The 26959-nt window shown below is 45.8% G+C and overlaps 2 protein-coding genes across 3 annotated transcripts in view; both read left to right on the top strand.

Annotated features, from left to right (window-relative positions):
* Positions 1-1306, top strand: part of RIPK1 (receptor interacting serine/threonine kinase 1) — a 36808-nt gene extending 35502 nt beyond the window's left edge. The window contains exon 12 of the mRNA XM_084620069.1: positions 341-1306. Within this exon, the coding sequence (XP_084476195.1) occupies positions 341-627 (287 nt within the window). The 3' untranslated portion in view covers positions 628-1306. The remainder of the gene's footprint in view (positions 1-340) is intronic.
* Positions 1307-11102: 9796 nt separating this feature from the next.
* The window catches only part of BPHL (biphenyl hydrolase like), a 31997-nt gene continuing 16140 nt past the window's right edge, over positions 11103-26959 (top strand). The window contains exons 1-2 of one of the 2 annotated variants that reach the window (XM_084621518.1): positions 11103-11343; positions 18606-18709. In XM_084621518.1, coding sequence (XP_084477644.1) covers positions 11225-11343; positions 18606-18709 — 223 coding nt within the window. In that variant the 5' untranslated portion in view covers positions 11103-11224. Of the gene's footprint in view, positions 11344-13165; positions 13245-18605; positions 18710-26959 lie in introns of those variants that run through there. The other variant, XM_084621519.1, reaches the window with a different exon arrangement.

Genomic DNA, 26959 nt, shown 5'->3' with positions numbered 1-26959 from the left:
CAACAACAGCACACTGTTGACTCATATCCAGCTTCTCGTCCACTGTAACCCCTAGGTCCTTTTCTGCAGAACTGCTGCCTAGCCATTCAGTCCCTAGTCTGTAGCGGTGCATGGGATTCTTCCATTCTAAGTGCAGGACTCTGCACTTGTCCTTGTTGAACCTCATCAGATTTCTGTCTGACATCCAGTCCTCTTCTTTAATCACTAGACCAATTGCTTATATGAAAGCCACCTATAATCCTATCATTCATTACTAGTGACCATATTTTGGGGGGAGACATTCAAAGAGAAGTGGAGTTTAAACAATGCTGTCTTCTTACACTTGTCTTTCTTTTTGCAGATAGCACCTCTATCCTCTCTGAAAAACACCTGAATCTAGTGAGAGAGAACTTGGCTAAACAGTGGAAACACTGTGCTCGTAAACTGGGCTTTAGTGAGCCACAGATTGATGAAATTGACCATGACTACGAACGAGATGGACTCAAAGAAAAAGTTTACCAAATGCTGCAGAAATGGGTTATGAGTGAAGGCTACAAAGGACCTACAGTAGGAAAGCTGGCCAGAGCCCTCTATGACTGCAAGAGAATAGATCTCCTTAATGATTTGATAAAAATGAACCAGGAGTAGGCGAACTGGAAACTTAATGGAAATGGCTGTGATATTTTATCTGAAGATCCTCTTACTGAGAACATGAAACAATCTTGTAAAAGTGCTGCATGAAAGACGCCTGTCTAGAACATGCACATATTTCTGTCAAGCAGTATACAGTATCCTGTAGCTCAAAACATTTAATTTTTGAAGACAGGACAATTATGAAAAGCCTGTCCTGGGGGGAATGGCAGGGGAGAAGGAAGGGGAAAGAAGCTCTTCCTTTTACAGTGAAGATAATAGGTTTATCTAATAAACTTTGTCCAAGGACAAAAAAAGTTAAAACAAAATCTGAATTGTGTATGATATGAAAAATAACATGGAAGGGAAGGGATTGGCAAGGGGTGGTGGTGGGCATTTGGATCTAATTTTTTCACAGAACTTTTGGACTGCTACCTCAAAGCATGCACGTAGCTGTGTTTAAAGTGCCTTCATTCATTACTGCCTAAAAGAAGCATGGCATTTACGCAAAACTCACATCAATGAGAGCATATCATGGATTTTGTCACACCATATTGAAGCCCTGGATTGAAAACCAAACCAAACGCCTCAACTCTTCTAAGCACAGCCAATATCCACAGGAGATCGTCATAACTCGGATTGCCTTATAGATTCATCACCTTATTTTTTTAAAGTGTCCTTTTTATAACTTTAATAAAAAATAAATATTATAATAAAAATACAGAAGTATAAAAAGATACAAAGTATTGGTGTAAGAGCAATAATGATTATCAAGTATAGAAACCACTGTGTAAATTGACATTACAAGAACTGCCTTCTCACAGGATTATGATAATGTGTTTATTATTATTTAGTTTTCATTCTGTGATGGGAGTAAATTCGGGAATATATGCTTTATGAAAAGGGAAAGGAAAACTAATATGTACCTGAGCCAAAGAAAAGGCCTTGAAACTTGGAAAGTTTGGAAAATCAGTCAGGCATTTCATTTCAGGCTAATTAACCAGAAATGGAGGCATGAACTTTCTAGTCACACTGGAGATAAAGCGTACAAATTACAGACTTTCTTGGAGTATGGAACCCACAAGGAAAAATTATTGGCCCACAAATTTGCATCCACTAAGAATAATTAGGTCAAACTACTCCTTCTTTGAAGGGCAGTGGCTGTGACCTCAACCAAAACCACAAATATATGAACTTCCATCCAACTTTTTGGATCAGATAATTCTCCTTTTGGCAAGTGGCAAAAATAATTATCCATCAGGACAAAAAAGCTAATACGAATTCCAATAAATCTTAACAGGCTTTGAACCCCACTATCTTTCAAATAAAAGGTGGACACACTCTGCAATTGGAGGTGTGATTGCAGCATGGCTAGGCTTACCCATGCTAGTTTTAAATCTAGCTAACCTAACTAAAAATAGCAGCGTAAATGTGGTGGCACAGGCTTCAGTGCAGACTAGCAATGCGAGTATGTACCCAAGTTCCCTGGGATGCTTGTACAGCCCACGCATCTTCACTGCTGTTTTTAGTCATGTTAGCAAAATTAACTTGTGCTGCAATCACACCTGATTGCAGTGTAGACATATCCTTCGCTACACAACCTTTGATTAGTAGCCCTGAAAATGTATTATGATCATTTATAGTTTTCAACTGGCAATGTGCTGACTGTTCCTATTGTTTCTAAATAGAGCTCCATTCTTGGGTAAAGGAGAATAAAACTCATAGGAAACTCAAGTTTCAGAGTGGTAGCCGTGTTAGTCTGTATCAGCAGAAAGAACGAGGAGTACTTGTGGCACCAACCCATGAAGGCTTATGCTCAAATAAATTTGTTAGTCTCTAAGATGCCACAAGTACTCCTTGTTCTTTCTGAGGAAACTCAAGAATTTCAACTTGTGGCATTTCCTACCATCGTATTTGCTGGGTGTCGTTTGTCTAACTCCTATCCCTGCTAAAAAGGAGTAGTCTTCTATCCACTTAACCTTTAGCTTCTCTAGGGTCCACATGGATCTCCCTGGACTCTGTTCTGCTGTCCAGCCCCACCCATGCTAGCCGCCCTCCAACTTCCAGGAGCAGGATCCCTCCTAGGGACACAGGCAAGCCAAACCAACACAAGAGTGAATTTGTGCATTGTATCAAAACCAGGACAAAACTTTGGTTTCAGACAAATTATGTAAGGCCCAAAGGCTGACACACAAAACAGGGACAACCCAGTAAAACCAGGATGTCCACTCAAGGAATCATTGGGGAAAATAAATAAAGACAATGGTACACTTCTACATTCTGCCCACAAACCAGACTCCTGTCGCCCAAAGGAAAACCACAGCAGTAGTTGTGCATAACAAGATAATTCCTTCTTTCTTGCACACACTAACCAATGCCAAAATATTTCTCCATGTTTACATGTAAATGTCATTGTTAGGCTTCAGAGGTAACACATTGCACTGAATGGGGCAGTTCACTCCTCTGAGAGGTATTGTTTCAGTATCTCAACAGGCTTGAGCCGATATCACTGCATTGGTTACACTTGTTTTCAATCTTTGACTTTGCAACCATAAAGGCTAGGGGCCAAATTTTCAGGAGTGCTGAACATGAGATCTGGTTAAAAAAAAAACTGACTTCTTCGTGAAAATTGTTCAAAGTTTTTTGTGGAAAAATTTAAGAGAAATTTTGAAAAAAAATAAATTAGCTCTTTGAGGCCCTGCTGCTTCTATTGAAGCCAGTAGGAGTCAGAGGGCATGCAGCACACCTCTGAAAATTTGGTCCTCCAGGCTTCATTCTGCATTGGAAGATAATGTGAAACTTAGGGCTTGTCTAAACACAGAAGTTGCAGATATAACTTAAATCAGTTTTAAAAAAATGGTTTCATTAACCCCAGGCAAGCACCTGTGCAGACACTCATAAGACTAACTTGTGCCTGTAAATTTAGGACTTTTCTACACAGAAAGCTGCACCATTTAATTAAAAGTGTAGGTTTTAAACTGATTTAGTTACACCAGTGCAAAAGGCTATGTGGAAATGCTTATATCAGTTGACCTCAACTTATTTTGGTTTATCTACAGCCTGGTCTGGACAGAGGTTTTGTACCAGTATAACTATATCAACTAGGGGTGTGAGTTTTTACCAAAATAGTTATACCACTAGTGTGGATGCAGCTATACTGATATAACTTATTCCCCTTCCCATATAAGGAATAAGCTATATCACTGAAAGCAGGAGTGGTGAGTTATATGAGCCTGTGGTGCCCATGCTCCAGCAATATTCAGTGCATGGGGAACCAGCTCCACCAATGTTCAGGACCCAGTCTCTCCTCCGGCCCCGCCTGCCATCCCCACACATCCCTGCCTGCACCCTTGGCAGCAGGCGGCTGTCCCCTGCACCTGCTTGCTACGCTCTGCTCTGCCAGCTCCCGGCACCAGCTGCCACTGCAGGGTCCTAGCATCCCCCACACTAGTGCCAGGGCAGGCTGACCCTGCCCTTCCGCCTCGGACGGACGGACCCTTCCCTTTTCTGGCAGGACCCTCCACCAGCACAGGGCCTTCCCGCAGTCACAACTCCTGCCCCATGCTAGGCAAGGGGCAGCCCCATCCCCCACCCCCAGTGAGGCTACAGTGAGGGGCAGTAGTAGGGGAGAAGGCGCACAATGGCAGTCCCCCTCCCCTGGTACCCACCACAGGGGAGGTGGCCTGGTATAAATGTGAGAGGGGCCCTAGGAGCATGTGCAGTGACAGTGGTGCGAAGTGAGTGTGCTGCCAGGGAGGAAGAGATCTGGGGGGAGTCCTCTCTGTATGTATCAGCTTACAAGGCAGGTGTGTTGGGGGTGGGACTTAGACCCATTCTGGACACCACCAAAAATTATACAAACCTGCCACCCCTGAGTAGAAGCACATTTATACCAGTGTAGCTGTATCCTCACAACCCCCCCCCCCCCAGACGTTCTTGTTAAACCCTGGATTTGTGCTGGAAATGGCCCAACTTGATTATCATACACATTGTAAGGAGAGTGATCAATTTAGATAAGCTATTAGCAGCAGGAGAGTGGGATGGGAGGAGGTATTTTTTCATGCTTTGTGTGTATATAAAAAGATCTTCTACACTTTCCACAGTATGCATCCGATGAAGTGAGCTGTAGCTCACAAAAGCTTATGCTCAAATAAATTGGTTAGTCTCTAAGGTGCCACAAGTACTCCTTTTCTTTTTGCGAATACAGACTAACACGGCTGTTACTCTGAAACAAACTATACTGATACAGTTAAAGAGGTACAAACTTTTGTGGATAGACAAAGCCAAAGAACTTGTCTTTATGGGTGTGATACGGTCTTCTGGGGCTGGGCAGTCTAGTGGCTAGATTGCTGGTCTTTCAGTCTGTAATGCCAGAGAGAGTGGTAGGGGGACCCAAACCCTACCTCTCTACCAAGTTCCACAGGGCCCTGTGTAAATCAGCCCCTGAACAGGGAAGATGGGCAGGGAGTCAAGACCTGCTTCCCTGGGCTACTTCCTACATGTCTCTTCAGTTTGGGGCATGACCCCACTAGTTCAGTTGCCCCAAGTGCTGGGGCTTATTTGCAGCCTCCCCTTGGCAGGGGAGGCTTTACTTACCTCAAGTGGCTGTGCTAGCTGGCAGGTTATTGCTCTATCCCTTCCGGCAGGCAGAGAACTCATACCTCATCACCAGTCAGCTCCCAATGAGTTAGGCTCCCTTCTTTTCTCTCCCCACCAGGCCTGGCACTGTCTCCAGGTATAGTGGGGCGGGGCTGGCTGAACCCAAAGGTTTTCTTTAACTCCCACTATGCTGGACCCAGGGAGAGGCGACTAGTGGGAGGGACACAAAGGGAGCACCAGCTAAAGGGGGCACATGACCTCCCCACGTGACTCCCCACATGACTCATCACCGTCCCCCCACATGACCCCCTCATGTGACTCATCCCCGCCCTGTTCCCCATGTGACCCCCCACATAACTCATCCCCACCCCACTCCTAGCTGGGGCGCCCCACGCTCTCCCCAGCGCCTCCCCATCCCATGTTACCTGTGGGTGGGGGCTCTGCTCCAGTCCTCCTGGCATCTGTAGCAGTCCTGGGTTTACAATGGCTCCAGTGGCTCCATGGAGCCGGGCCCATGCTCAGAACGGGCCCTGGCCTGCTCCGCTTGCACTGTGCCCTGAGACCCTTCTAGCTCCCCCCGCCCACCACTTGCTCCTCTTGGCCTGGCCACCTGCTGCCTCCTCAGCCCCACCCCCCCGCTCCTCTCTGCCCCCTGGCCAGACCCCAGTGCACTTCCGGCTCCGGGCAGTCTCTGCTTCCCACCACCTGTGGGGCCCCACCTGTCTCCCTGGAGCTGAGTCACCTGGGACTGGTGCAAAAGCCTGGCACAGTATTTAGCCTGTCTGACTCATGAAAAACACACCCCCACCCCCTCCCTGCTTGAATCAAAACCGACCAGAGAAAAGGCTTGCAGAGAGCAGTGAAGGGCCTTGGGAGACACACCTAGACCCCTCCTGACAAGGGTGACAAGATTAAGACATCTCCATTAGCATACAGAATGGAAAACAGAGACAACTCCCCTAGCCTCATCTGCATGAAAGATGGGACAGGGGGACATCTCAGTTTGCATACAGAATGGAGAACAGAGAACCACACTGAACTCTGGGATCAGAAAAGCAGGGACGCACTGCATCATGGGAATCTCTGCTCCAGGTGTTAATGGACCTATGCCTGCACACACCCAGCTCAAGAATTATCAGACCAATTCTAGTAATAAATCCTTTATTGATATCCAAAATACTGAAGCAGCCTAGTTGCATTTTGAGCTCCCTGGAAGAAAACACCACCCAGAGCCAAGAGTGATCAGCTCCTATTGTCTCGACTAAAGAAAACCCTTGAGTCATCAGTTTACCTATAAACAAATCTAGTGTTCTCCCTTGAACCATTGTATTTTCTCTACAAAAATCCCTACTCACCCTCCAGTCAGTGTTCTGATGCTTAGATCCAAACTATGCATCAGTTCCACTGGGACTCCATCTTCTCCTGACTGATCGTGCTGGGAACTCTGCCTGTCTCCCGCCCTCAGGACCCTGAGCTACCACCATCACCTGGGAACCCTGACCAGTCCAAGCCTCCTGGAGTGGGTGAGATCCCCCTCTTTCTCTCTCTCTGTCTTCCTTTCTACCTCAGGTATTAACCTTTAATAATTTCTTATGTTAGTTTAGGCTCTTCTTGTGTAGTTATCACTATTATTTAATAAATAACTTTTATGGTTAAGCTGGTTGCTTCTCTCTCTCTCTCTGAACTCTACTCTTTTGTGTTTGTAGCTTCCCCCATTTACTCTGCAGCAACGCTTCTTTTACCTAAGCTAAAGATCCCTGTAGTGCCCAAAAATACTGTGGGGTTTGCTCATCAAGTGGATTACTATCAGTACAAGTGTAACGTGAAAGTGGGATAGGGACGTGTTAAACCTGTGGCACATAAGGAGTGGGCAGCTGAAATTGCTGCTCAGCCCAGCCTGTTGAGCCCAAGGGCACATGAGGGTGACAGCTTGAAAGTGCTGCTTGACCCAGCCCATTGAGTACACTGACAGATAAGGGGATCTGCTTGAGAGTGCTGATTGACCCTGTCCGCTCAGACTTGCTCTGTTAGTGTGTGTGTGTTCATCTAATTCTAGGGCTGGAGGGACCCAGTCCTGGGGAACCTAGGTCCTGCAGGATATCTCCATTGGGAGGGAATTTGCAGAAGGAAGGAGTAGACCACACAAGTGACATAAGTAGTACATTAATAGAATTACAGAATCCTGCCCCCCCCCCCGAAGAATAACCCTAATAAATGAGCATACCCCAAAGTAATGGGCATATTTGGTAACACCACCCCCTGCTCCTCTCTGCCCCCTGGCCAGACCCCAGTGCACTTCTGGCTCCGGGCAGTCTCTGCTTCCCACCACCTGTGAGACCCCACCTGTCTCCCCGCCTGGGACTGGTGCAGAAGCCTGGCCAGTCTCAGGTGGGGGGCGGGGACAATGCAGGGAGCTTGGCTGGGCCCCTCCAGGAGAAGTGCGTCTTGAGGGAGCCTGGCCAGGGCAGGTCCTGGCCTGGCTGATCACACCACTCCTGAGGGACTGGAGCGATTCCCCGCCCTGGTACCAGCTCTGGCTGCACTGCTGGCACACAGTTGCCTTCCAGCAGGGCCAGTGAGTGTGGCCAGAGGCAAGGCGTGGGGGAGTGGGTTTCTTGCAGGGACTGTGCTGGGCTGTGAGAGGGCAGGGAAGATCTATGTGTTGGGGCACTAGGGAGTGGGGGTTTTGTGGGGGGTGCTGGCCAGTCGTGGTAGGGCTGTGGGCAGGGGGGTGCTGAGCCGGGATGGTGTTGTGCAGGGCACTATGCATTTGTGTGGAGAGGGATTGGGGGGGCACTGGGCATAGTAGGTCTGGGGCGGGGGGCTCTGGCCATAGGGAGTCAGGAGGATGTTGGGAGGGGGGCTGCATGGCGTGGCATGGGTCCACCCCTGAGGGGAAGGTTCATGATGGCAGCACAGGGCCGGGCGAGCTAGTGTGTGTCTGGTACCTGCTGGTTTGTAAATAGCACCCTCGCTACTGGGCTGGGCGGAGCTGGGCCGCCCCTGCCATGCCATGCCCATTGCCCCTGGCTGGCCCCTCACTCTGGGAACTGACCTCTCTGTGCCATGCTCCATTACTCCCATGGAGGCTGTCAAGGTTCCTCCCCCACTCTGAACTCTAGGGTACAGATGTGGGGACCTGCATGAAAAACCTCCTAAGCTTATCTTTACCAGCTTAGGTCAAAACTTCCCCAAGGTACAAAATATTCCACACTTTGTCCTTGGATTGGCCGCTACCACCACCAAACTAATACTGGTTACTGGGAAAGAGCTGTTTGGACACATCTTTCCCCCCAAAATACTTCCCAAAACCTTGCACCCCACTTCCTGGACAAGGTTTGGTAAAAAGCCTCACCAATTTGCCTAGGTGACTACAGACCCAGACCCTTGGATCTTAAGAACAATGAGCAATCCTCCCAACACTTGCACCCCCCCTTTCCTGGGAAATGTTGGATAAAAAGCCTCACCAATTTGCATAGGTGACCACAGACCCAAACCCTTGGATCTGAGAACAATGAAAAAGCATTCAGTTTTCTTACAAGAAGACTTTTAATAAAAATAGAAGTAAATAGAAATAAAGAAATCCGCCCTATAAAATCAGGATGGTAGATACCTTACAGGGTAATTAGATTCAAAAACATAGAGAACCCCTCTAGGCAAAACCTTAAGTTACAAAAAAGATACACAGACAGAAATAGTTATTCTATTCAGCACAGTTCTTTTCTCAGCCATTTAAAGAAATCATAATCTAACACGTACCTAGCTAGATTACTTACTAAAAGTTCTAAGACTCCATTTCTGGTCTATCCCCGGCAAAGACAGAATATAGACAGACACACAGACCCTTTGTTTCTCTCCCTCCTCCCAGCTTTTGAAAGTATCTTGTCTCCTCATTGATCATTTTGGTCAGGTGCCAGCGAGGTTACCTTTAGCTTCTTAACCCTTTACAGGTGAGAGGAGCTTTCCCCTGGCCAGGAGGGATTTCAAACGGGTTTACCCTTCCCTTTATATTTATGACAGGAGCCAACAAAAAAGTTTGGCTCCAGGCCCACAAAAGGTTAATCCGGCCCTGATGTGTGGAGCCACTAATGCACTCTCCTAGGCAGCCTCTGGCCACGCTGCCTGCCTGGGCTGTGCCAAGCAAGCAGTGTAGCCGCAGACTGCCTGGGAGAGTGCCGCACCAGGCAGCATCGCCGGAAGAGGAGGCTGGACTAGGAGAGGCTCTGGCCCACCGTCTTCCCTTCCGGCTCTGGCCCTGCCCCTTCATCTCCCAGCTGCGGGCCTTGTCCTTCTCCCCCGGCATTGTGGGGAGGGTCATGTGACCCTTCAGGGCCTGCCCCCAGGGGTCACCATTGCTGGACAGCAATTTCTCTACTCCCTCACAATGAGAAAGGTATACCAGTATAAGCTCAGATGTGAATTTAAACTGCTATAGTTATACCCATATAACTCCCACATAGACACTCTTATTCCTATATAAGGCCGGGGCTATACTACAAAATTCTGCCAGCATAGCTATGTCATGTAGAAATGTGCAAAATTCACAACTCCAGGCAACATACCTATGTCAGCAGGACCTCAGTGAAGCATGCTGTCAGAGGTGCAGTTACTAAGTAGACAGAAGAACTCTAGAAACGTAGGTCAACTTAGCTACATCGCTCAGGACGACAAATTCACCCCGAGACACGTAAGGAAGCCAACCTAAGTCCCAGTGTGGACAGTGCTAGGCTGATGGAAGAATTCTTCCATCAACCTAGCTACTGCCTCTCAGAGATGTGGATTTACTGCAACAACGGAAGAACCCCTTCCCTCTCCGTAGTAAGCACCACACTATGGTGGTGCAGCTACAGCACTGGAACTGTGACGCTGTAGTGATTGTAGTGTAGACATACCTGCAGTGTCTACACTAGGGGACTATGGTGCCATAGCTATGCAGGCATGGGCTCTATAGTGTAGACATAGCTCTACAGTGAGAATTTACATTGAATAGCAATGTCTCTCAGGGGTGTGAAACGTCCACATCCCTGAGATTTAGGTATGCCAAGCACCTAACCCCCGGTGTAGCCAGTGATAGGTCAATGGAATTTCTTCTATTGACCTAGCTACCATCTCGCAGAGAGGTGGATTACCTGTGCTCATGGGAGAACCCCGCCCATTGGCATAGGTAGTGTTTACACTGAAGCACTTTCAGTGCAGCCATACCTAAGTATCCCCATGCACAGATGGCTCAATTTAACTAACCTGGTTTAAAAAAATCACATCTCAAGGTAAACCACTGCAACTTTGTGTGTGGCACAGGCCTCACTCTCCTTGGGGAGGGCCACCTTGGTATAGAGTGACCAGATGTTCTGATTTTAGAGGGACAATCCCGATATTCGTGGCTTTTTCTTATATAGATGCCTATTACTCCCCATCCCATCCTGATTTTTCACACTTTCTCTCTGGTCACCCTATCTTGCTCTGGCTGCCTGATGGCACAGACCACCTATCCCCGTGTGTGAGTGATATGGGCACAGCACCATGCAATGGGCCCCAAAGCCATCACCGGAGGGTGAGCTGTTAGGTGTGGGGCAGTGGCCCCCAGGGCCATACACTCATTCCACCAAGGGGCAGGGGCGCCAAGTCACCAGCACTGGGCCTTCCCAAGGCCAGCGAGGAGGAGAAGCATGCGGGGGGTCCCTCAGGGGTAGCCCCGCTGCCCCTCCAGCTGCACCCGCGTGGCACGGTGGCCCCTGCACCAGGTCGCAAAGCCACTCACTCAGCTTTGGGGCCCCCGTTCTGCAGGAGGAGCGGGCGGACGGAGGGGGGCGAGCGAGGGAGCAGCTCCTGCACCAGGGCTCCCCCTGGGGGCCCGCCCAGCCTCGCCGCGCTTCCAGCAGCCCGGGGCCGCTCTGTTCCCGCAGCCACCTGGGGGCGGCCCGCCCGAGGCGACGCGGGAGCCGGGGAGGGTCTTTGCAGCAGCACCGCGGCCCGCCCTGCGCCCGAGGCAGGGCGGCTGGCAGCTGCGGGGAGGGGAATGGCTCGGCCGGGCGCTGGCGGGGCGCTGCTGCGGATTCTCCTCTCCCAGCTCCCGCCGGCCGCGCGGGAGGCGGCGCCGCTCGGCCTCCGGGGACCTGTTGCTGCTGCCTCCTACGGGTAAAGTCAGCCCCGGCCAGGCCGCGGCGCTGCCAGCGCGGAGCCGCCCCCGCCTCCCAGGGCGTCTCAGCCCGCTGCTGGGGAGCCTTGGGGCGGCGGGGGGTTGTGCAGTGGGGAGGGTGGTGTTTTGAGGAAGGAGTGGTGTAGTGCTTTGGGGAAGGCTGGGGCGGGGGGTATTTGTGGGTTGGGCTTTGGCAGTAGGCTATGTAGGGATATTGGGGGAGGGCGCTGCATTTCCTCAGCTTTCTTTTCTGGTGTAAGGAGCTGTCACTAGTGTCCACCCCCACTCTCCTCTTTTTGAGTTCTGGGCTGAGTCCCTGTCCCGTCCGTCCCCCCGCCATAGGTGGCAGGCTGCACCCCTAGCCCCTCTACTAGGGGCCCCGCGGCCTGCTGGAAGCAGCCAGGGTTGCTAAGGGATGTGGTAGGGAAGAAAGACTGAGAAAGGAAAAGGGAAGGCTGGCAGCTGAATTTAAAAGCTGCCCCTGCAAATCCATTTTTCATGCCACAGTCCTTTGCCCCCAGCCAAAGCCCAGCTTGGATTTGTGGTGTAGCTGTAACTGAAGTGTCCTTCCCTTGTCCTTCACAAATTGCATCCCATTTCTGCAAAGCACAATGCTGCAGCATGATTTGTGGATACAGTACAAATGTGGTTTCAGCCTATGGAGGGTGCAAGGCTGAGCCAGGCTTTAGGGAGGCAGAAAACTACTGTTCTAGAAGTAGATGCACCAGCACAGGCTGCTGCGCACTACTGATTGAATGTAATTCCCAGTTCAGGACTATGGGCCTGTAGCCTTTGGCCCTCTCTACATTACAGATAGGAAATGTTTTTAAACATTGTTTTAAAAACAAGTTTTCTGTATACATATATGGTTGTGTTGAGTGGTGTGAAATGAGGCATACATTCTTTAAAACAGGTTTCAGACACTGTTCACATCTTGTTCCAATGCCCTGTTTATGCTGACCAACATAACCAGGCAGAAAATTGACGTCTCAGCCTCCACAAGTTACGGTAGATGCAGTCAAGGGGATAAAATCTGTATTAGCATGATTCTAGCACAATTTCTGACCAGCATGGACTGAAATTTTATTTTTCTGAAAATTATGTTGTACAGACTTACCCTCTCTATAGTATAGTCATAAAACATACTTCGCAGTCCATACATTGCTGATTGCAGTTTCTCCATCCATTGTGCTGGATCCCTCCTAGTGACATTTCTGTCCCATTTAACACACACACACGGCAAATCATTTCCATTTCATTATCAAGCTACCATGGCTTTAGGGGGCACTGATCTATCTGATCTTGTGCATACTTTCAGCTTTTCCAAAACAAAAGACCTTTGTACCTGTCAAAATCAAGGAGGAAGATACAAGGAGCAGAGAATCTCTTAGATGCGTAGTCGGGACAAACAAAACTGCAAATTTTATTTTGGAAGTCATAAAAGACGTGCAAGGGCTTGTTTGGCAAAGGCAATAGTATTGCTCTTATTTTTACATGCTTCAATAACATTTCTATACTATGCCTAATGTTTTTTGACAAACCGGTAACACTCTGAGTGTTACCTATTCTAAGTAGGGAGTGAAATGGGGTATCTCAGGCCTGCTGAAAAAAATAGAGTGGTTAATTTTTTAAGATTCACATTTTGATTTGCTGATTCTACAGCCTTTTTCCTAACTGATTACATATTAACTTCACAGAAATGTGATGATTTGCTGAGTTTGTGGTGCAGCCCCTCACTTGGTCTTCATCCAGATAAAAAGGTCTGTATATATTGGCTATGAAATTCCAACAGTGTCTTTTTACATGGCTCAAGAGCAAGTGTGAGGCAGCATCACACATTCAGCAGAAGGTTACTTCACATGCAGTTAATAACTGGTCAGAGGGAAAGGCTACACAATGTGTAAGTGCAACATGAAAAAGGAAAGCAGTATAGTTTTCCCCCAGAGGTCTGTAAAAACACCACTTCATTGCCCACTTAAAAAAAAGGCAACAGGAGGGTAGTGATTGTGTTTTGTCAGTAAAGATAGGGTTTTTTGCAATTTTTAAAATGGTTTCAAGCAATGGGATATTAAATGTTCCTACAAGGATTAGTTAAAATTGAGTTGAGCTGCTCATTACCGTGGTGAAGGATATAGTCAAATAACCTTCATGGAATGAAATTTTTAAATCAAAAGACAAGTGCTGTGTTTTACTATTTTTTTTTAATATAGCTGTGCTTTCTATTAAGTGTTGTTCAAAAAGTGATCTAAGGATGTGCCATACTTCTTACCCTAAGCTCAAACATTTAGCTGCATCATATTTGGTTATGAAACTTGGTTTATATGCATAGATATTTACAGTAGGGTAGGTACAAAAAAGCTTGGTTGATCAGTTTTAATAGTCAAATTAATTTGTTAAAACATATCCCCATAACAGATAGTCAAAATTCATTAAGTTATAAATGGCATAATGACTCTTCCAGTCTGAGCCATAGTCATGAAAACCAGTTCTGGACTTGCACCCCAATCTTCAAAGGATCTGTGTAGATGGATCATATAGATCTAATTGCAGGATCAGATCCTTAGTTTGGTAAGTGCCATTACCAACTACAGTATTGTGTTACATAAACACTTAGTTTATGTACAGTCTGGGCTGCCTTCTTGTGAACAAAGGGCTGCAATTTAATTCCCACTACCATAAATTAGGAATAGGAGTCTGTACAGCCTTTGTTTGTTCATTTTGGGTTGCTTTATGAAACATGATTTAAAGTAGAAGTAATTCAGTCCTGAATGTAAACTATGTGGCAGGGGTTAAGTCAACCGCTTACCTCTGTGTTTAGCACAGAGATAAGCATAATGTCAAAGCTTAATAAATAACACAACAATCTCACTAAATCATGAAGTTGTTTTGTGAGTGGCATAGAAAGAAAGTTTCTCTCAACCTTAATGCTTTAAAGTAACATTCCTACAAAAAAGCAAATAAAACTTTCATTGGCTTCAATGGGGCAAAGATTTCACCCATGATATTTAAGGCAATTAAAGTAGTAAAATGAATAAAGGTTAACCATTAGGTAACCAAATGGTGAATGTCCATATGTGTTTTTTGTTTTTTAAAGTGAGATAAGTTAGTCAGAAGAGAACTGTAACTATTAGGTTATAAATTAATTGGAAGACAAAATGCAAACTCGTATGCCTGTTTTTGAATGAGGTAAGTGTGTAATACAGAGCTATGCCAGAAGATAAGAACCATACAGTGAAATCATAGAACAGTGTTGTATTTAAAGATAATTAACAACGTCGAAGTACAACATTCTGTAAGGAAAACAAAGTGTAGAAAAACATTAGTTTCACTGCTGTTTCATATTTAGTACAGTTAAAAGAATGGTATTAAACTGAGATTTAGAAATTGGTCTTTTATCCTCTTGAGCGAGACATGACTTACTGCCAAAAAAACAAAGACTTTTAAAATTATTTAAAAGTCCAGTTGCCAGGACTATTCTCGCAGCTCATTTTAATGATATCCATTGACATCATTTCACAGTGGATAAAATACGGAATTACAATAATGTCTCACTTCAGTCAACTGTCCTTTCCTACTTAGGTTAATACCTCATGTCTGATCTATCACTATCTCTAAAGTGCTTTCTCAGTCATCCACATGGTGACTATGTTAAAATTGCCCTTTGTTCAATTTTAACTAGTTGAATGAATGGTTGAAGTGATGTCCTTGCTTTTGGTGGTGTTCATCCTTTTATGGACACTGTTAGAAACATTGTAGACTGCATCCTTGAGGCTCATAAAATACTTCTGAAAAGCAGATTTTTTACAGGAATTGGCTTTTGGAATGCCCCAGATTGCACCAAATGGCAGGTATTTTCAAAAAACATTTCCTGATGAGGGTCCACCTCAGAGTTTACAACAATGTTATGGTGTAAATATACTCAGTATCCTTTTTAAATAACAAAGTGCAAATGGACTAATAGAAGTTTGTTTGCCTAATGGTGTTATCTCCCTCCTTGATTATGGCTTAGAAAAAACATTTTTGCTTAAATGGGAAAATGAATAAATATCTCAGTCTCTCACCCCATCTCTTTGCAAACACCCTGTGCCCTCTCCTCACCTTCCAGTACACAGTAGTAATGCCAGGTTAAAGTGCAGACTTTTTGAGAGATTGTTGGCAGCCTGCCCTTGGATCCAAATATTCCTGTGTGCAGTACAGATCTGGTGCTATCATATCGTAACGTACGATTACAACTTTACACATATTAACTAATAGAAGTACAATTAAGTAAATCTCATGGGCTATGGAGCACTGGGAGGCTCATGGAGAAAAAGCAAGAAAGAGGGTAGAGCATCTGTGTATTTCATACATGTCACTGAGGAAGCTGTCCTTGTAGTTTGGGGTGACTATTCCATTGGCCTGGAACAGGAAATTACACAGGGGTGGAAAGAGGGCTCAGAAGTTCAGGGCCAACACTCATACTGGTCAGAAAAGTACTTAAATATTTAAGCCCCTGGAGTCAATGGGACTTACACATATGCTTAAATTTAAGCATGTGTGTAAGTGCTTTCCTGAATAGGGATGGATTTAAGCACATGCTTGAATGCTTTCCTAAAAAAAGCACTTTTGCTAGTAACAGGTGCTCCCTTGATTGGCCAGGATTGAGAGTAGTAACATAGAGTAGAGAGTAGAACTGTGTCTTCACTGCAAAATAAAAGGTGTGATATTACGTGGAGCTAGCTAACTTGAATTAGCTTTCTAGATATGAAATCCTAATAGAGACATGGCACAGGTAAGTGTTACCTTGATGAGGCTAGTTGAGATAAAAGACTACCTGTACCTTGTCACCACTAGGATTTCACATTGACATCGCTAATCTGGGTTAGCTCTCTCAATGTAAAAACACACCTTTTTCTACAGTGAAGATGTAACTTGGAAGGGTAAAGCTCACCTGTGCAGAGCTTTCTCAGGGACTGGTCTGTAACTGTGCAAAGAACTCCCACAGGAACTAAGCATCGTCATAAACCTCATCACCTTCCACTCCAAGTGCAAGGTTCACCTCTTTGGTCTTGCCTTCTCCAAACGCAACATATAGTGATACAATAAAGAAAAAGAAAATCAACTACCCTGCACACACAATTCTCCCCCTGAGGAGAGGATGGGAGAGAGAGAGAGAGAGAAAAAAAACAAGTGACCAATGTTACTCACGACACTTAATGCACTACTATAAGGTGCTCAGGTACTACAGTGATGAGAGCTGCATAAGAACCTAGAGAGAGTAGAATAGAAGAAAACTCCCACGCTTACATATTTGAGTTCTCACGTGGCTGGAATAGAAGTTTACACAAAAGTAAAAGTAATGAACTTATCTTGCCTCTTCAATGGGAAATGGGTTTGTACTTCATTTCCTCAATATCCAGCAAGATTTTTGCTATTCAGAGCAGAAAAATGACTCAAAATGGCACTAATACCTCCTTTCTCTGCTCCAGCCACTTGAAATGGACAGGCTTCAACAGTCAGTTGAAAGAGACTCAAGGGAAAAAAATAATCACTTTTCTGGATAAGTCAAATTCTACTGCACCATGTTCCTGTGTTCACGGATTACACTTTGGAAACATTTAGGGTCTAAAACCAACTAATATTCCAAGTAGTAATATATATTAAAAATCTAATTAATTTACATTTTCATAAATATGTAGCGGGTTAGCAAAGGCCTAACAGTCAATGTAACAATGATCCCTCTAAGAATTATCTGATGATGGTAATAGAATTCCAAACTATATAAATACAAGTATCTTTACCATTAATTTTCCTCCGCTTGTGACTGACTTTTGTGTAATCTTGAAGGCTTACTTTGCTACTTCTTCCTGTTGGAACATTTTACACAGTAATGTATTTTCTAATTGAACAATACCCTCTGCTCAGATTACATTGAATTGAATTGTATGATGTGATTCTCCCTGACCCCAGCTGTAGGTTTTTTCATTACACAAGTTGTGAATCATAAGTAACCATACACCACATTCTGTTATGTAGCAGCAGAAGATGAGGTTCAGTGCAACAACAGCAGCCATTTGGAAGCAGTTCAGCAATACAGTGATATTTCTTTTTAATGTTTGTTTGTTTATTTTTAACACACTTCTGTAGGCACTTAAAGCTGTAGTTACACTGATTGTTTCTTAAAATCTCCTATTATTGTGCTACCATCAGTATCATGTGACATACCGAAGCCACCAAAGTTTAACATGATTATGATACAGCAAAGTTTAACATGATTATGATACAGTAGTTTAAAAAATGCCAGCCGCAAAAGCTACACAGGAACCATACAAGTGGAGGTGTTACCTCCTTGCACTTAGGGGAGATAATGTATTCCTAACCCTAGGGTGCTGGCTTACCTATACTGGCCAGTTCCTAGGAGGTGCAAAGCTAAGGCTCTCTGCCTAGTCTCCAGGCCCACCTACTCAAGGGGCAAGGCAGGGTAGTAAACAGGAATGCAGTGCCCCTTTAACCTGCATGCCTGGACTCAGGTAGTGTGGTCAGGGCAGCAAGGGGAGTGCCTTATTCCCCATTTGCTTCCCTATGTGGATGTGCACAAACTAGACCTAACCATTTTTCTGGTTTTATTCCTACTGTATCTGTCACTTCATTTGGGTACTGTATAGAACGAAGTGCTGAAAAGTGATATACCAAGGATTTTAACAAAATTCCAGTAACTTTAGTAATGTGCTACACACCTCCAATAGCCAGGCTAAGAGAGTCATTCAGAACTGAGAACTTACCTCTTTTCTTTTTTGGATCTCCCAGTGTTCCATCTTGCCACAGAGTACTGGCTCCTGCTCCAAGCATTGTCCTATCATCCTCTGTGCTGGGGAGGGTACACAGTATTACTTCTGAGGTTTTTTTGGGGGGTGGGAGGAGGTGTTCAGTAAGAGGTTTCTTTTTATAATGTTATGCAGGTTTGCAACATTTTGTTTTATTCCAAAAGATACATATTGTTTTAAAAGACACTTTGCAGACCCACACAGTATTATAAAGTAAAAATGTCACATCCCTGACTTCCTATGTAGTCTGCCTCTGTTTTCCCGTAGCACTCTGTTTGATTCTTTCTCTCTCACACACAGACACTCAACACGCCCCCCTCCCCTCCCAGAAAGGCAAATAGAACCCTTTAAATATGACTGTGCTGTCAGTGTCTAGCATTAGTAATTACTGCATAGTCCATTGAATGACTGCACTGTAATGAGATATTAGCATGTTGAATAATTTTCTTTCCTTCTAGTACTTCAATAACATCTGCTAAAATCAAAGTGAATGGAGTGCCCCTGCATTATCAACAGACAGGACAAGGGGATCATGCAGTTCTGCTGCTTCCTGGGATGTTAGGTCAGGAGCTTTTGTCATATTACGACTTGATATCGGAATCTTTTTTCTTGATTTTTCTAAAGCTATTTTGTACTCTTTTTGTAAGATCTTTTTCAGCAGCTTTTTACTTTGTTTATGCATTACGTTTTAAAAACTAGAATTTGGTACATGTAATAGAGTTAGGAAAAATCAGTTATTTTAAACATTTACCAGTTTTACAAACTCATTTAGAACACCAGAGACCTTCTAAATGCAAACATTCTAGGCCTGAATCTCCATTGCCTTGCACTTTCTGTAGACACTCATACCACCACAAAGTGGATGTAAAATGCTACCATTCTGATTTAGTAATGTTGTACATCCACTTTTCACAGGTGCAAATGACTATGCAAGGTACAAACAATGGCGAGTCAGCTCCGTTGTTTTATATTTTAGTATATAAAGACTGAATGAATGATCATCTCTAAAAAGAGTATAAGTGCCTTCCAATTCCAGCTATAATAATGAACAACACTGATGGCAGCATTTACATCTTGTTTAAACAAGAGCTTTCTCATGAAGGGGGAAAATAGCAGAGATGATATTGGTTTTTCTTTAATAAGAGTGTATGTTCACCTTTTGGTTATTCAGTTTCATAATGCATCAGTTATATTCGATTCTCAGCTGCTTTTGGAGACTGAGTGTGCCAGTGGCCAGGAATGTCTAGCTAGTGGTTGCATCCTCTCTTTTTGGATACTGACCTTGCCACAGTAATTGCTACCTTTGTCGTCTCCAGAGTGAGTCACTATGGTGCAGCCCAGAAAATACATACAGTTGATGCAGAATGCAGCTGCTCATTTGCTTAGTGCCACTTCTTGCCAAGAACTCGTTAGATCTACCCAGGTGCTCAAAATTATGCATATGCATAAGTAGGTTGCTGGCTCAGGGCCATAGATTGTTGAGATATGCAAAGTGGGATGCAGTTTTTCTTTTTGACATGAAAATATTTTGTTATAAAATACTTTAAAAATACATAAATTTGGAAGACATTTCTGGAGAGATGGCAAAAAAATAGGAAGAAAAGGGAATATCTAATTCTAATGGTGTCTGAGAAATAATAATTCTTAAATTGTTCATTATTGATATTCATCCTGTTTCTGAGAGAAGTCAAGAAAGGCCCACTTATGAATTCAAAATTGATTTTTTGCAATGTATACATTGTTTTATTTTGAAATGTACACTGCTATAGTTTAATTACCACCATTAAAACACTAGTTGCCAGATTTTGTTGTCTTACCAATTTTAAATGTCTTTGGGCTGAAGCTTGGTGTATAATGTGTTAGTACAGGCATGTTTTAACATTTAGTAAAAAAAATAAATGACATATACTTTTTGGTGTCATTTTATAAAATGTTAAATAATTAGTAGCATATTAGAGACATGGACTTTGTGTTATAGATGGTTATAAGCAACCTATTGACCCACGGAGTCAATTAATTAATAGTTGTTTTAATAAGTGGTTAATCATTTATCCTTTATAGACTAGTCATAAGGTGCCCTTAAAAATAAAGTAACCCACTTTTTAATGGTATCAAGCACTGGGATCACAGCACTATCTACTAATAAAATTAGTAGCTGATTTATAATACCAGGTCAGTGTCCAGTGCTTCTCCATCTAGCCTGGTATTCTGCTTCTGGATGTGTCCATTAAACATTATTGCAAGGGAAGAAAACTCATCCCTTAGCCCTGGTCTACACTAGGACTTTAGGTCGAATTTAGCAACGTTAAATCGATTTAAACCTGCACCCGTCCACACAGTGAAGCCCTTTATTTCGACTTAAAGGGCTCTTAAAATCGATTTCCTTACTCCACCCCGACAAGTGGATTAGCGCTTAAATCGACGTTCCCGGCTCGAATTTGGGGTACTGTGGACACAATTCGATGGTATTGGCCTCCAGGAGCTATCCCAGAGTGCTCCATTCTGACCGCTCTGGACAGCACTCTCAACTCAGATGCACTGGCCAGGTAGACAGGAAAAGAACCGCAAACTTTTGAATCTCATTTCCTGTTTGGCCAGCGTGGCAAGCTGCAGGTGACCATGCAGAGCTCATCAGCACAGGTGACCATGATGGAGTCCCAGAATCGCAAAAGAGCTCCAGCATGGACCGAACGGGAGGTACGGGATCTGATCGCTGTTTGGGGAGAGGAATCCGTGCTATCAGAACTCCGTTCCAGTTTTCGAAATGCCAAAACCTTTGTGAAAATCTCCCAGGGCATGAAGGACAGAGGTCATAACAGGGACCCGAAGCAGTGCCGCGTGAAACTGAAGGAGCTGAGGCAAGCCTACCAGAAAACCAGAGAGGCGAACAGCCACTCTGGGTCAGAGCCCCAAACATGCCGCTTCTATGATGAGCTGCATGCCATTTTAGGGGGTTCAGCCACCACTACCCCAGCCGTGTTGTTTGACTCCTTCAATGGAGATGGAGGCAATACGGAAGCAGGTTTTGGGGACGAAGAAGATGATGATGAGGAGGAGGTTGTAGATAGCTCACAGCAAGCAAGCGGAGAAACCGGTTTTCCCGACAGCCAGGAACTGTTTCTCACCCTAGACCTGGAGCCAGTACCCCCCGAACCCACCCAAGGCTGCCTCCTGGACCCAGCAGGCGGAGAAGGGACCTCTGGTGAGTGTACCTTTTAAAATGCTATACATGGTTTAAAAGCAAGCATGTGAAAGGATTACTTTGCCCTGGCATTTGCGGTTCTCCTAGATGTAGTCCTAAAGCCTTTGCAAAAGGTTTCTGGGGAGGGCAGCCTTATTTCGTCCTTCATGGTAGGACACTTTACCACTCCAGGCCAGTAACACGTACTCGGGAATCACTGTAGAACAAAGCATTGCAGTGTATGTTTGCTGGCATTCAACCAAAATCCGTTCTTTATCTCTCTGTGTTACCCTCAGGAGAGTGAGATATAATTCATGGTCACCTGGTTGAAATAGAGTGCTTTTCTTCAGGGACACTCAGAGGTGCCCGTTCCTGCTGGGCTGTTTGCCTGTGGCTGAACAGAAATGTTCCCCGCTGTTAGCCACAGGGAGGGGGGAAGGTTGAGGGGGTAGTCACGCGGTGGGAGGAGGCAAAATGCGACCTTGTAACGAAAGCACATGTGCTATGTATGTAATGTTAACAGCAAGGTTTACCCTGAAAGAGTGTAGCGACTGTTTTATAAAATGTGTCTTTTTAAATACCGCTGTCCCTTTTTTTTTCTCCACCAGCTGCATGTGTTTCAATGATCACAGAATCTTCTCCTTCCCAGAGGCTAGTGAAGCTTAGAAAGAAAAAAAAACGCACTCGCGATGAAATGTTCTCCGAGCTCATGCTGTCCTCCCACACTGACAGAGCACAGACGAATGCGTGGAGGCAAATAATGTCAGAGTGCAGGAAAGCACAAAATGACCGGGAGGAGAGGTGGAGGGCTGAAGAGAGTAAGTGGCGGGCTGAAGAGAGTAAGTGGCGGGCTGAAGACAGGGCTGAAGCTCAAATGTGGCGGCAGCGTGATGAGAGGAGGCAGGATTCAATGCTGAGGCTGCTGCAGGACCAAACCAGAATGCTCCAGTGTATGGTTGAGCTGCAGCAAAGGCAGCTGGAGCACAGACTGCCACTGCTGCCCCTCTGTAACCAACCGCCCTCCTCCCCAAGTTCCATAGCCTCCACACCCAGACGCCCAAGAACACGGTGGGGGGGCCTCCGGCCAACCAGCCACTCCACCACAGAGGATTGCCCAAAAAAAAGAAGGCTGTCATTCAATAAATTTTAAAGTTGTAAACTTTTAAAGTGCTGTGCTTAAAGTGCTGTGTGGCATTTTCCTTCCCTCCTCCACCACCCCTCCTGGGATACCTTGGTAGTCATCTCCCTATTTGTGTGATGAATGAATAACGAATGCATGACTGTGAAGCATCAATGACTTTATTGCCTCTGCAAGCGGTGATTAAAGGGAGGAGGGGAGGGTGGTTAGCTTATAGGGAAGTAGAGTGAACCAAGGGGCGGGGGGTTTCATCAAGGAGAAACAAACAGAACTTTCACACCGTAGCCTGGCCAGTCATGAAACTGGTTTTCAAAGCTTCTCTGATGCGTACCGCGCCCTCCTGTGCTCTTCTAACCACCCTGGTGTCTGGCTGTGCGTAACCAGCAGCTAGGCGATTTGCCTCAGCCTCCCACCCCGCCATAAACGTCTCCCCCTTACTCTCACAGATATTGTGGAGCACACAGCAAGCAGTAATAACAGTGGGAATATTGGTTTCGCTGAGGTCTAAGCGAGTCAGTAAACTGCGCCAGCGCGCCTTTAAACGTCCAAATGCACATTCTACCACCATTCTGCACTTGCTCAGCCTGTAGTTGAACAGCTCCTGACTACTGTCCAGGCTGCCTGTGTACGGCTTCATGAGCCATGGCATTAAGGGGTAGGCTGGGTCCCCAAGGATACATATAGGCATTTCAACATCCCCAACAGTTATTTTCTGGTCTGGGAATAAAGTCCCTTCCTGCAGCTTTTGAAACAGACCAGAGTTCCTGAAGATGCGAGCATCATGCACCTTTCCCGGCCATCCCACGTTGATGTTGGTGAAACGTCGCTTGTGATCCACCAGAGCTTGCAGCACTATCGAAAAGTACCCCTTGCGGTTTATGTACTCGGCGGCTTGGTGCTCCGGTGCCAAGATAGGGATATGGGTTCCGTCTATAGCCCCACCACAGTTAGGGAATCCCATTGCAGCAAAGCCATCCACTATGACCTGCACATTTCCCAGGGTCACTACCCTTGATATCAGCAGATCTTTGATTGCGTGAGCTACTTGCATAACAGCAGCCCCCACAGTAGATTTGCCCACTCCAAATTGATTCCCAACTGACCGGTAGCTGTCTGGCGTTGCAAGCTTCCACAGGGCTATCGCCACTCGCTTCTCAACTGTGAGGGCTGCTCTCATCCTGGTATTCATGCGCTTCAGGGCAGGGGAAAGCAAGTCACAAAGTTCCATGAAAGTGCCCTTACGCATGCGAAAGTTTCGCAGCCACTGGGAATCGTCCCAGACCTGCAACACTATGCGGTCCCACCAGTCTGTGCTTGTTTCCCGAGCCCAGAATCGGCGTTCCACAGCATGAACCTGCCCCATTAGCACCATGATGCATGCATTGTCAGGGCCCATGCTTTCAGAGAAATCTGTGTCCATGTCCTGATCACTCATGGGACCGCGCTGACGTTGCCTCCTCGCCCGGTATCGCGTTGCCATGTTCTGGTGCTGCATATACTGCTGGATAATGCGTGTGGTGGTTGATGTGCTCCTAATTGCCAAAATGAGCTCAGCGGCCTCCATGCTTGCCTTGGTATGGCGTCCGCACAGAAAAAAGGCGCGGAACGATTGTCTGCCGTTGCTCTGACGGAGGGAGGGGCGACTGACGACACGGCTTACAGGGTTGGGTTCAGGGAGCTAAAATCAACAAAGGGTGTGCCTGTACATCAAGGAGTATTTCAGGCAGGACTGCACGGAGGGTTCCAATAAGAAATGGTGCACCTAAGTTATCGTTGTTATTGGAACAAGGAGGTTAGCCTGGCCTCTGATTGATACATGGCTAGATTTACCTCGCTGCACCTTCTCTGTGAGTGACTGCAGTGTGATCTAGACAGGGGAGGAGGAAAATGAGTACAAAACAAATCTGGTCTATTTCTTGTTCTGACCCACTCCATCTATCTTTTACATCTTTGGCTGGCAGCAGACGGTGCAGAAGGACTGCATGCCATCCACATCTCATGGCTGCTTGGCAGAAGATGGTACAGTACGACTGCTAGCCATCTTCATCTCTTGCCTGCCTGGCATAAGATGGTACAATATGACTGCTAGCAATCCTCATCTCTTGCCTGCCTGGCAGAAGATGGTACAGTACGTCTGCTAGCAGTCCGTATCGCCTGCCCGCTCACCATAAGACGGTTCAATAGGACTGCAGGACTAAAGAGAATGACCTGGTCAAGTCACTCCAAATTTAGTCCCTGCGCCCATGTCTGCCCAGGCGCTCCCAGCCGACGTGGCCAGGAGCACCTCGGACACGACGAGGACGACTACCAATCGTATTGCACCGTCTGCTGCCAGAAGGCAATGGGTTGCTGCTACTGTGCAGCAAAGCCGTACCGCGTCTGCCAGCACCCAGGAGACATAGGGTGACGGTTACCTGAGCTGGCTCCATGCTTGCCGTGGTATGGTGTCTGCACAGGTAACTCATGAAAAAAGGCGCGAAACGATTGTCTGCCCTTGCTTTCACGGAGGGAGGGAGGGAACGGGGGCCTGACGACACGTACCCAGAACCACCCGCGACAATGTTTTAGCCCCATCAGAGTGCTCCATTGTGAGTGCTCTGGACAGCACTCTCAGATGCCCGATTGTTTGCCATTGCTCTGACGCTGGGAGGGGCGCTTACAGGGTTGGCTTCAGGGAGCTAAAATCAACAAAGGGGGTGGCTTTACATCAAGGAGTATTTCAGGCAGGACTTCACGGAGGGTTCCAATAAGAAATGGTGCACCTAAGTTATTGTCGTTATTGGAACAAGAAGGTTAGCCTGGCCTCTGATTGATACATGGCTAGATTTACCTCGCTGCACCTTCTCTGTAAGTGACTGCAGTGTGATCTAGAAGAATGAGTCCCCTAGACAGGGGAGGGGGGAAGCAAATCTGGTCTATTTCTTGTTTTGATCCACTCCATCTATCTTTTACATCTTTGGCTGGCAGCAGACGGTGCAGAAGGACTGCATGCCATCCACATCTCATGGCTGCTCAGCAGAAGATGGTACAGTACGACTGCTAGCAGTCTGTATCGCCTGCCCGCTCACCATAAGACGGTTCAATAGGACTGACTGCAGGACTAAAGAGAATGACCTGCTCAAGTCACTCCAAATTTAGTCCCTGCGCCCATGTCTGCCCAGGCGCTCCTGATCGACCTCACAGAGGCGACCAGGAGCACCTCAGACATGACGATGACGGCTACCAGTCGTACTGTACCGTCTGCTGCCACAAGGCAAGGGGTTGCTGCTACTGTGTAGCAATGCCGTACCGCGTCTGCCAGCACCCAGGAGACATAGGGTGACGGTTACCTGAGCGGGCTCCATGCTTGCCGTGGTATGGCGTCTGCACAGGTAACGCAGGAAAAAAGGCGCGAAATGATTGTCTGCCCTTGCTTTCACGGGGGGAGGGAGGGAACGGGGGCCTGACGATATGTACCCAGAACCACCCGCGACAATGTTTTAGCCCCATCAGGCATTGGGATATCAACCCAGAATTCCAATGGGCAGCGGAGACTGCGGGAACTGTGGGATAGCTACCCACAGTGCAACGCTCCGGAAGTCGACGCTTGCCTCGGTACTGTGGAAGCGCTCCACCGAGTTAATGCACTTAATGCACTTAGAGCATTTTCTGTGGGGACACACACACTCGAATATATAAAACCGATTTCTAAAAAACCGACTTCTATAAATTCGACCTAATTTCGTAGTGTAGACATACCCTAATCACCTAATTGCACCATGCTGTAGATGATGGAGGTATTGGGATTCTTTTTCAGAGCCCATGTGCTCCCACAAACTTCCACTGGTTTTGTTATGTCTCCAGTTACTATTACTGATGTAAAAGGAGGAATTTGGGGTATTCTAATCGGAATGTTAAAAGTATTTTAACAGCCCCTTTTAAATTCTAGAAGAAGTGTAAAGCCATTATGGGACAAGATTTTGATTTACATTCTTTCAATACATTATACTAGGGCTAAATAAGTTTGATCACAAAACTGCTATCTCAACCCTTGTGTTCATAGAGATTATAGTCCAATAGAATCCTCTATACTCAGATAGCCCAACTGATTTGCTGACACCCCACCAAATTTAAAAAATGTCTGAAAATGTAAGTCTGAAAAATATTGCCAAATCAAGGCCTTCTTAGATCCTACAGTAGTGGGTGCTCTAAAAATGGGTATATTACCTGCTTAACCAACACTTACCTATTGATACCACTTAGAAGAAAACATCTTAATTCAGCAAAATTTTTATTCATACTGTTGTGATTAAGCAGTGGTCCTGGTCCATACCATTTATCTAAATCTCTTCACTGGTAGGTGTCCCAACTAAGTGAATTTATGAAGTCCTACTGATTCGGTGAGATTGCATACTTTTGAGCAGTAATTTCCTTTAAATGTATTAGAATACTACTAAAGGTTTTTAATGCACAACTGATCCTCTGCTAGTTGCAATTCCTACTTACAATAAGGC

This window comes from Lepidochelys olivacea (genome assembly GCF_965140295.1).
Source record: "Lepidochelys olivacea isolate rLepOli2 genome assembly, chromosome: 2".
Taxonomy (NCBI): Eukaryota; Metazoa; Chordata; order Testudines; family Cheloniidae; genus Lepidochelys; species Lepidochelys olivacea.
The sequence above is the reverse complement of the archived record's forward strand: the minus strand, read 5'-3'. Positions and strand labels throughout refer to the sequence as shown.